Source organism: Seriola lalandi, unplaced genomic scaffold (assembly GCF_002814215.2).
Source record: "Seriola lalandi dorsalis isolate HSWRI2012SDOR001 ecotype SW California unplaced genomic scaffold, Sedor1 jcf7180002053942, whole genome shotgun sequence".
Lineage (NCBI taxonomy): Eukaryota > Metazoa > Chordata > Actinopteri > Carangiformes > Carangidae > Seriola > Seriola lalandi.
Genome location: NW_019524495.1, coordinates 196235 through 206349, shown reverse-complemented (window position 1 = coordinate 206349; position 10115 = coordinate 196235). Strand labels below are relative to the sequence as shown.

The 10115-nt window shown below is 40.7% G+C and overlaps 1 protein-coding gene across 3 annotated transcripts in view; it reads left to right on the top strand.

The window, feature by feature from the left end:
• The window catches only part of LOC111652312 (high affinity choline transporter 1-like), a 22223-nt gene extending 12648 nt beyond the window's left edge, over window positions 1–9575 (top strand). Inside the window, exons 4-9 of one of the 3 annotated variants that reach the window (XM_023402542.2) lie at window positions 1337–1383; window positions 2114–2262; window positions 3192–3335; window positions 3576–3729; window positions 3927–4144; window positions 5824–9575. In XM_023402542.2, coding sequence (XP_023258310.1) covers window positions 1337–1383; window positions 2114–2262; window positions 3192–3335; window positions 3576–3729; window positions 3927–4144; window positions 5824–6366 — 1255 coding nt within the window. In that variant the 3' untranslated portion in view covers window positions 6367–9575. Of the gene's footprint in view, window positions 1–1312; window positions 1384–2113; window positions 2263–3191; window positions 3336–3575; window positions 3730–3926; window positions 4145–5823 lie in introns of all 3 variants that reach the window. The other 2 variants (XM_023402541.2, XM_023402540.2) reach the window with 2 other exon arrangements.
• Window positions 9576–10115: the final 540 nt, after the last annotated feature.

Sequence of the window (10115 nt, the reverse complement as noted above, 5' to 3'; positions counted from 1 at the left end):
ACACACACACACCCCCACACCCCCACAGACACACATACACACACACACACACACACACACACACACACATAAACACTTGACACTCAAGAGAGAGCGCTGAGCATTTGACCCACAGGGGTGTTGTTGCTGGGAGACTGTTTATGTGTATGTATGATGTGTGTGTATGATGTGTGTGTATGTGTTGCATAAACTCAGCTTCATGGTCTTCCTGGGCGAGTGTGTGTGTGTGTGTGTGTGTATGCGTGTGTGTTTGTGTGTGTGTGTGTGTGTGTGTGTATGTGTGTGTGTGCGCACACATGCAAGAGTTTTTAAAGTGGGACAAGGAGCTAAAAACAACACTGGGTATTTAGGCAGCTCTTTGCCTCTGTCCATCCCTGGTGCTGCCCATTAAGCCCCAGAGGCCCCTGAATCTCATTCCACTTTTCCTCTTCCTAAATTTAGTTCAGAGGGGAACAGCACAGCTCAGCACAGAACAGATCTAGTGCTATATCAGACCACCCAGGAATTATTTATGCTACAGGTTGCATCATGCCCCACCATAAGATAAATTACAGGACAAAAAACAACAACACCAAGTCCCTGTTCGATCTGGATGTGCATCCATACATATCCACGTCAGGTACACAGAGGGGTCCAAAAGTCTGTAATCGCTGGAAAGTGGACCCCACTGTAGACCCAGCTGAGATGGATTTCACTTCACACATGGCATCAGAAAGCATCTCGACTGGCCACATGTGGTCAGATTTTACTCTCCTGATCCACAACACTACACAAAACATAGCAGAGCTACACAGAAACAACTTAAAATCAGGAAGAGAAAGTTAAAAAATAAAAGTGATTAAAGGACTGATGAGACACAAATATGCTACATTACCTTGCCTTGGTGACATTTAGACATTTGTTATGTAAAGTTAACACTGTGCGTTGTCATTGTGGTCATGTATACATTCGTGTTGCTGACACCTCTCAGTAAGGATTGAGTGATTGAATCCCAAGGTGCATGCTCAATGGATGAACAGGTGGTTAATAACTGTAGTATTTACTTGTTTTAAGGGTAATGAAATGATAGGTTAGTCTGTTGTAGAAGAAAGATACAAAATTATTTATGATTAAACAGATGGGATACATTAGGCGACAAAGCTATCATTGTAACAGATCAGATTTCAAAAATGTCAAACACATGGGGTGAAAGGTCAAGTATGCATCGTCAAGACGATGGGGTGGTTTAGGGGGTGGTGGGCTCCGTAGTGGGGTGGTCAGCAGGGTGGTGAGTGGCGATCGATGGTGCCGATCTGACACTTCTCTGTTTAAGGGCATTGTTGTGGTGTGGCTGCAGGCTGCGGCTGGGGGGACCCTGGCAATGTGGCAGAAGAGACGGTGAAGGTAGTGACGTTTTGCTTGCCTTGTTTGAGTAACAAGATGTCTTTTTTTTTTCTTTTTTTTTACTTACAGCTATACATATAGTTTTTTACACATTTGTTTTTCCATTTGAAGAACACTTCTCCTCACCTTCATCTTGATTTTTTTCTACTTAATCAAAATTTGTCACTATTTAAAAGGTGATAATTCATCCAAGAGGGTGAAAAAGGAATAAGTTGGAGTCACAATCAATAGGCTGCTTCTGTTATATGTTTCTCTAGGGTTCTGTTTGTCATAATTTTATCATCATTTTTATGTTTTGGCTTTGATGCTTTTTAAACGTTTAAAACAATGCCACCCATGTTTAAGTGTAACTTTATTCTTGACACAGAAGACTACAGATGTAATGTTTTGCTCTTTGTTGGTCAAAGTGTAATTTGTTTGTCAGTGTTCTTTGAAAAAAAACTGCATTAAGGCAAATGAACAGTATAACAAAACAATGTCATTGCCTAGCTCCTTATTAAATCTACAGTAGAAGTACATAAGAGTGGATGCATGTACATGTGTGTGTCTGTGTGAGAGAGAAAAGATTTAATAGCAAAAGCAAGACAGAACCTAATAAAACAGTTAAAATATTACAGTAAGTAGTTGCATGTATCTGTTGCTACCAGCTTCTGTACATTAGAAAACTTGCAATGAGACATTTAGCCTCCGTCAGTCCTCCGATTCTCATTGCTCTGCTGTGTTTGTCCAGGTGGAACTATGAGTGTGATCCTGGATCTGTCCTACGTCTACTCCATCATCATCTCCTCAGTGGTGGCCATAATCTACACACTGCTGGGCGGGCTCTACTCTGTGGCCTACACAGACGTGATCCAGCTGATCCTCATCTTTGTCAGCCTGGTGCGTAACATCTATTGTCCCGTTCACACAGCGGCCACTGAATGATCAGTCAAGTATGAGTTTAACAGAGGTACCTTCTACCTTATTAACTATTCCAGCTGATTGGATTACCTGCTAAATTAAAGCATTACTGATTTGATTAGCTTGTTTGAGAACTGTAAAGTATGTCTGAAGTTTCACTCCATGTTCAAAATGGCTGTTATAATTTGGTTGTGAAATATGTGGTTGCATATGGACTACCCTCAGGGGCTAGCTGGTAAAAGGCAACTCTACCACTAACACCGCAGCCAGTTGGGAACATGCCAGTCATTCACAGCAGCTCTCTGTGTCTGTTGTGTATGTGGGTTTACTCCCATTGTCACTGTGTTTTCAGCACATTTCAATTGTTTGTGTGAGTTGGCCAGCTGCTTAACACCTAACACTCTGACTGTTGTACAAACAGTCATTTAGTCTACATACAGATTAAATTTAGAAGTTAATTCTTATCCTTAGAAACGAAAGCTGACAATCTCCCTCCTAAAATATTAAAGTTCCATTTGATAGCTGTTCTGGAGCTTTTGATCATATCACACGACTTTCATTGGCAGACTTCTTTTTCATGTTGATTTAAAAGTTGAGCTTTAATTCTTTGAGCACTGGCCGAACTGCATCAGCTGATGAAGATTATGCGATATGATTGAAAAGCTCCTGAACAGCTACTAATTACACCTGATGGTGAGATTATTTTATCAACTAAATACTGATAAATATGGGCCGATGAGAACTTCGTAAGATTAACAAATGTGAAATAAAGGCGCTTCAAACCGCTCAGAAACTGGAGCTTTAACTCCAGCTCTCGTTACAGATTCCTAATTACCAGTGTTTAACTGAAAACTTCCCGCACTGGACCCATAATCAGATTAGTTATGTCCTTGTGTTTGTGTATACAGTGGGTGTGTGTTCCTTTCCTGTTGACCAACCCTCACTCTGTGGACATCTCACTGACGGCCTACAACCAGACCTTCCAGGCTCCCTGGGTCGGCACGGTGGAGCTCGATGAGGCCGGCAAGTGGTTTGACGACTTCATGCTGCTGGTGAGGGGAGTGGGAGAGGCCGACATCTCCCAATGATGTCTGATACATAGCTTATGCAGTGTTTACATAACTCCTGCCTTCACAGCACTTAAATTAAATTCAACCCAGCAGTTAAATTAAATCATCTTATTTCATCAGATGAGCCAATAACCAGGCATAACAACAGCAGAGTCATGAGAGAATTATTCTTCTTGTCCTGTATTGCTATATCAACTGATTCCTGTCATGTGTTTGTGCCAGGCGCTGGGCGGCTTGGCCTACCAAGCGTTCTACCAAAGGATCCTGTCCGCCTCCTCTTACACCCAGGCTCAAGTGACCTGCTTCGCCTCGTCAGCCTTCTGCCTGGTGCTGGGTATCCCCTCTGTGCTGGTGGGAGCTGTGGCTGCGTCCACAGGTACACGCTCTTAACTTACAAGCTTAGAAGCTCAGGAAACAATCAGAATTTATATATTTTGCCAATCATTTCACTGAATTAAGATCTTTTTATCAGGTTAAACCCCTTCTTTCTCACTTCATTCATTTATTTGTCCTCAAAGTCTTTCAAACTTTCCTTTGGTCTTAATCCAAATATTCACCCGTGCTTCCTTCCAGACTGGAACTCAACCAGCTATGGATTGCCCACCCCATATGAGCGTGACCAGGCAGGCTCCATCCTCCCCATCACCCTGCAGTACCTCACACCCACGTACATCTCCGTCATCGGTATCGGAGCTGTAGCTGCGGCTGTCATGTCCTCCATGGACTCAGCTCTTCTGTCCTCCGCTTCACTGTTTTCCTCAAATATTTACAAGAACATCATCAGGAAGCAGGTGAGACTTTTGGAGAAAGATAATGATGGTACCAAATCTGAAGGAAACGTGGAAAACAAGAATCTACAACTAAAATGTGTTCTTGTTCTATAATTGAATTCATTTGAATATGTAACTTAAAGGTAGTTCAACCAAATAAAATTATGTGAATGCCACTGGCGTCAGGCTGTAGAGAAGGCAGGTACTGTTACTCTGCTGGTAGGTAACAGGTATTGTTACCTTTTAGAAGGACTAGTTTATCTGGTGCCTTATTTTTAGCAATGCTAGTGATGTGGCTCCAGTGATGATAATGTTAGTCTGTCCCTCGATCAACCCACCCCAGACTGAAATATCTCAACAACTCCTGGATGGATTGATATTTTGTGCAAACATTCATGATCCTCAGAGGATAAATCCCGCTCACCTTGATGATCCCCTGACTTTTCCTTGTCATTTACTGAAATAACTACACAGCTGTTGGATGGATTGCTTTGAAATGTGGCCCAGATATTCATGGTGCCCCGTTGATGAATCGTAATGACTTTGTTGATCCTCTAAACTTTCTTCTAGTGCCAAAAGCAAGTCATGGTTCTCTTATTTTGTGAAATATCTCATCCTCAACTGGACAGATTGGCACAAAATCTTGCACCAGCGTTCATTGTTCTCAGACCATGCATCCTAATTAACCTGACTTTCCATCTTGTGCCACTATGAGGTCAAAATTAAAATTTGCCCAGTACTTTGGTTTGATCTGTGATCAAATACCTGCAAAACTAATGACATTCCCATTGGCCTCAACTTAACTTTATGCTTATCGCTAATTAGCATATTTTAGCATGCTAAACTAACATGCTTTAAACATTTCACCACCTTAACACCAGCATGTTAGCATTGTCATTGTGCGCATGTTAATCTGCTGATTTTAGCATTTCGCTCAAAGTACAGCCTGACAGTAATGCTAACAAGGATGCAGACTCTTAGCCTTGATTCTTCATTATGATTCAACTATTTCCTTATTTACAGTGTGCGGTGTTACAAATTCAATTATTAAGACGCTGGAACATCAAAGGTTTTGGCGCTGGCTAGCCTTGGTTTTTACCTAGTTCTTGTAAACCCTGCAAGTTGTTTTTTTATGTATTTTAACTGCGCATTTCTATGATATACACACTTTTATATGCTAAAATAGGAAGTCAGACTCTGGTTTTAACTCTGACTTGAATAATTGATACAAAATCCCTGGAGTACCACTTACAGTAATAATCTTTTGAAAATAAGTAATTCCTATAATGACATTCATTTACATCCCAAAGACTGTATCATTATAGTGTACCGCCTACACAAGTGGGGGGGGGGCAACAAAGTGGCTATTGACTCCACAATACTGTACATACTGTACGCTGTGCCCACTGTGTCACACTGAGTGTTATCTGCTGAGTGAGATTTGTGTGATATTTACTCTCGTAAAACAATGGTCCGTTTCATTATTTCAGCCCCAGGGAAGGTCCCATGTAATGGGCCCGTTCACTGCTGGTCTCTTACAGTGCTGTCACTTATGGACACTGTGTCTTTGTAAGGGGATCTGTTGGTCAAGGAGGCCTCAAGTCTAGACGATCCTTAGATCCTTTAGACTGTGTAACAAGGTGTAATGTGAAACTGAAGTCTCTTTGTCTTTCTTATTGTCATTCTTCTCGCTCCATCAGGCATCAGACCGTGAGATGCAGTGGGTGATCCGTATCTCAGTGGTGGTGGTGGGTCTGGCTGGCACTGCCCTCACCTTTCTGGACAGCAGCGTCCTGGTCTTCTGGCTCGTGGGCGTGGACATGTCCTACACCATCATGTTCCCTCAGCTGGTCTGCATTCTCTTCTTCAAGGTGTCTAATGGTTACGGCGCCACCGTGGGTTACTTGATGGGAATCATCCTGAGGATCCTGAGTGGCGAGCCCCTCATCGGCCTGCCACCCGCCATCCAGTTCCCTGGCTGCCGACTTGATGCAGAGGGGAGGCTAACCCAGTTCTTCCCCTTCCGCACTGCCATCATGATCATCTCACTCGTGTCCATTCTGCTCTTCTCCTGGTTGGCATCCATCATTTTCAACAAGGACCTGCTGTCTGAGAAGTGGGACGTGTTTAAGATCAAACGCAAGCAGAAACCGACAGCCAGAGCCACAGACGAGAAGAGGACCAACTCTGAAAACGAAGAAGCCTCTGCAGCCAAGCAACTACTGGACACCACCAGCTGCTGAGGAGGCTCACAGAGAGGGAGAGAAGATGGTCACTGGCTGGAGGCGGACATGTTTGTTTGTCTGCCAAGTAAGAGTTCACAGAGGGGGAACAACAGCAAAGGCGGGGCAGTAAATACAGATTCTGTACAGTATCATTGTGATTTTTTTTTGTGGTGATGACACTTAGGTCAGCAGAGTGTGATCTGGGCTCTCCGGTACCCTACTTCATCAGTTGTCTCATTGTTCCTGACACAGAATACAGTCAAAATAGACTCCCTGGCTAGGTTACCTTAGCAAAAACTAGCCATTCACCAGCATAGCATACTAACCCTCTTAATTAATATATTAATTATAATATATATTAATTGTATTATTATATAATTCATATATTTATATATTGTCATACATCACTGTAATAGAAGCAGTCCACACATAGAACCCAGAGGCAAGTCCAAACGTCAAGCCATTTAAATCCATTTCCATTTAAAGAAGAAAAGGTTTAAAGTTAAATCTTCATAATGATACAGCTTGTGCCTCCCACTCATTAGATATTCTCCAATAAAGATTGCACTTGTACATTTGTACAGATTTATACAAATATATTTTCACAACCACACTTTTACAAATTAGGACACCACGCAAAACAGTGAAGGGCTCCTTCTTGACAGACCGGAGACCAGACCAGTCCTAAAGACTACCGCACTGTGGCAACACTTTATGTCAAAAAGACACTCACAGGAGAACTGGACTTCATCCCAAAGGAACAATCTGTCCAGCATAACGATGATTAAAAATAGTTTACAATCCACGTAAACAAAATCTGTCTATTTTTCAGATTTTTCTTTCGTAAGAAAGAGTGCATCAGACTGTGTCACACACCCTCTCAGAAAACAGCAATGCAGCAAGCCACCTGCTTGATCCTTTTATTTGATAATCATTAATCAGCCCGGCCGGCAGGAAATGCATTTCACGGCAAATCACTGCACGTGAAGTGTGCTTAGCTTCTCTTTCAGTGTGAACGTCTGCAAATGACTCAACAAGCATGTCAGGGCTCCATTTAAACCAGAACAAAGACATGCTACCCAAAGAACAAAGAATGAGCCAAAACTCTGCACCCTGCGCATTTGTGACTGATGTTTTATTATTTAACACTTTATTTGAATGTGATCTGATTTCTCTTTTTCTTTCTCCAGTTTCATCACAATTTCCTCTAGCAACAGTCCACACTCCCGACAGTGGTTCTCAAATTGTGCAAAAATGAATCTGAATGAAACGGTAATCAGAGTTATGTGAACATATCCAATATGTGAAGAGTTATAGTTACATTCACAGTGAAACTTTTACCTCCATCTGTCAAATACTGCTCAGTCAACACCAGCAAGTTTAAGATTTTTTTTTTCACTACACTGTGACTTCGTTTGAAACCACCCAGGTACTGATGACTAAAGTGTCCCACCCTGTCGGGCTGCTCTGAGTTGGGTTGCAGTGCAACGCTGGCTTTGTTGTGCAAGCAATAATGAAAAATCACAAACGGCAACCAAAAAACACTTAGACAGTAGTGACACAAACACTATTTCAGGCTTTTAAATGGTCAGTTTTTTTGTTTTTTTTTTGCATTAACGACTATTTCATTTTACCCATTATGTTGTAAATAGCGGCAGGGAGAGACAAAACTGAAGAACTCAATCTCCCAGCATGCCACAGTTACTGTAAGCCCATTCCCCTCATCTGCATTTTACTCACATGATAGATAACTGAATGTGGCAGTTGCGACTGCACCTAGAGAAAGAGCGCCAGACATCTCCCTCATTTTCCTCCTCCTCACCCATTCCTCACCCTCGTTTGTCCTCACCATCTGTCAGTGTGAGCCTTTCATTTTGTCAGTGATTTTTCTTTTTTTGTACGGTAAAGTTGTTGTTTTTTTCCTCTATATTGTATGCAATGCTTTAGTTTACAGTGGGATCATTTTTTCCTTTATGTGGTGAAAAAGTTTGCAGCTAAGTTTCTGATCATTTACATTAAAGTTTCACAACAAATTTTGCTCTGTTTTATGATTAGATTTTATTAAAGAACAGACTGTTCAATTGACCCTTGTGGTTTGTAATATATGTTCTGTTGTACTGAGCCTCTATAGTAGTTTGTTGTGCAAAGAGATTCTTGCTAATGAGTGACAGTCAAAAATAGTTCCTCTATCATACTGTTGCCTTTTAATATCACTGGAAACTGGTTTCACTCCGCTGTCAATGGTTACTTGCTGCACATTGTAAAATGGGTGTATACTCTAGTCACTGTTTAAATACCTCATGGAGTGGTAATGTTGGCTTTAGGTATTAAAAATTTTAACCTCTAATTCTGATTTCTATCCTAAGCATATTGTATGAATGTCATTGTCCAAAGAATGATCGCACGCAGAACAAACTCTCAAAAAAGGACGCATGCAGGATGCAATGCATGTATCTTTTTTTTATATGTATGATTGTGATTTCTACCTGTATTATACTCTTGTACTGTACAGTCTGATCATGATTTGTATATTTACACTTTATTTTTTATCAGTTATTTGCTATGCATTGACTAGAAGAAAAAACACAAATGTATTTTATCTCAAGTTAGCAATGTTTTAAAGTCAAATAAATTCAACTTCAATTTTGCAGCACATCCGGTGTATTATCACCTCCACACGTTTAAATCCATTTGTGTCAAACGTGTGTTGCACACATATTACAGGAAAAACATGTTACATGCCTATGAGTTAAAGTAATGGCCAATTGGAATGAGCACTCCTGCCCAAAAAAACAAAAAGCTCAGATAATGTCATGATTCCATGGAAGAAAAACTTGCAGTTGTTAGTAAGCTGTCCACAATATAGTGAAAGATAGCAACGCCTTAATAATGGAGCATAAGTATATTGTCATCTGTCCATTTCATTACTTTTTGAGCAGAAATATTTTATTTTCCATGTTTGGTTTAGTCAAACAACATTTATGAAATACTGGACAGTTGTTAGTCTTATAATATAAAGTAGGTAGTGAGTTCTACATTGTATTTTCCCCTAATATGTGTTTGGTTTTATACTATTATGCATGTTGATTTTCATTAACTGCGTTGTTTGTATACTGAACTTTCATGAAGGCTGTTCTCTCTTGCCACTTGGTAAGGTCCTACTTTGTAATCAATTAATGTCAATCCCCATGGGGTGATGTTCTCTCAGAATAAAAGCTGAAACCAAATGTTTGAGTCTTGTCAGTCAGTCATGAACTTTCCAGGAAATGTTTTACTCACATTTCAAGGTCTCCCAGTCTGCATATATACGACAGGTTTTTCAAACATTTAGAGAATATTAAATGTTTTGCAAGCTGCTCGGATAATATGAATCCAATAGCCGAACAGAATAAAAAACAGTTTGGTAAATGATGAGCTTTAAACTGTGTGTAGTCAGATACTGGTCCCTTATGACAATTTAGAGGAAGTTTTACTTTATCGTCCTATTAATAAAACTTTGTTGTTGGTTTAATAGTATTGTCTGGAAATAGTTCACTTTTTTGGCCCTTGTCCAACCATTCAAAGCCACCAGGCTGAGCTTCTCCCAGGAGATGTACAGCTCATACATTCTGGGTTGAAGGGTCTGGACAGACATGGATGTAAACTGCAACTTGACTGGTTGGTGGAGGCGTACAAACACAATGTGGTAATTCTATTTAAGTAAAATGATCCCAGTGTTGAAAATGTCATTAATATAACTGAGATTCTGTTTCATCTGGTTGTGTGGC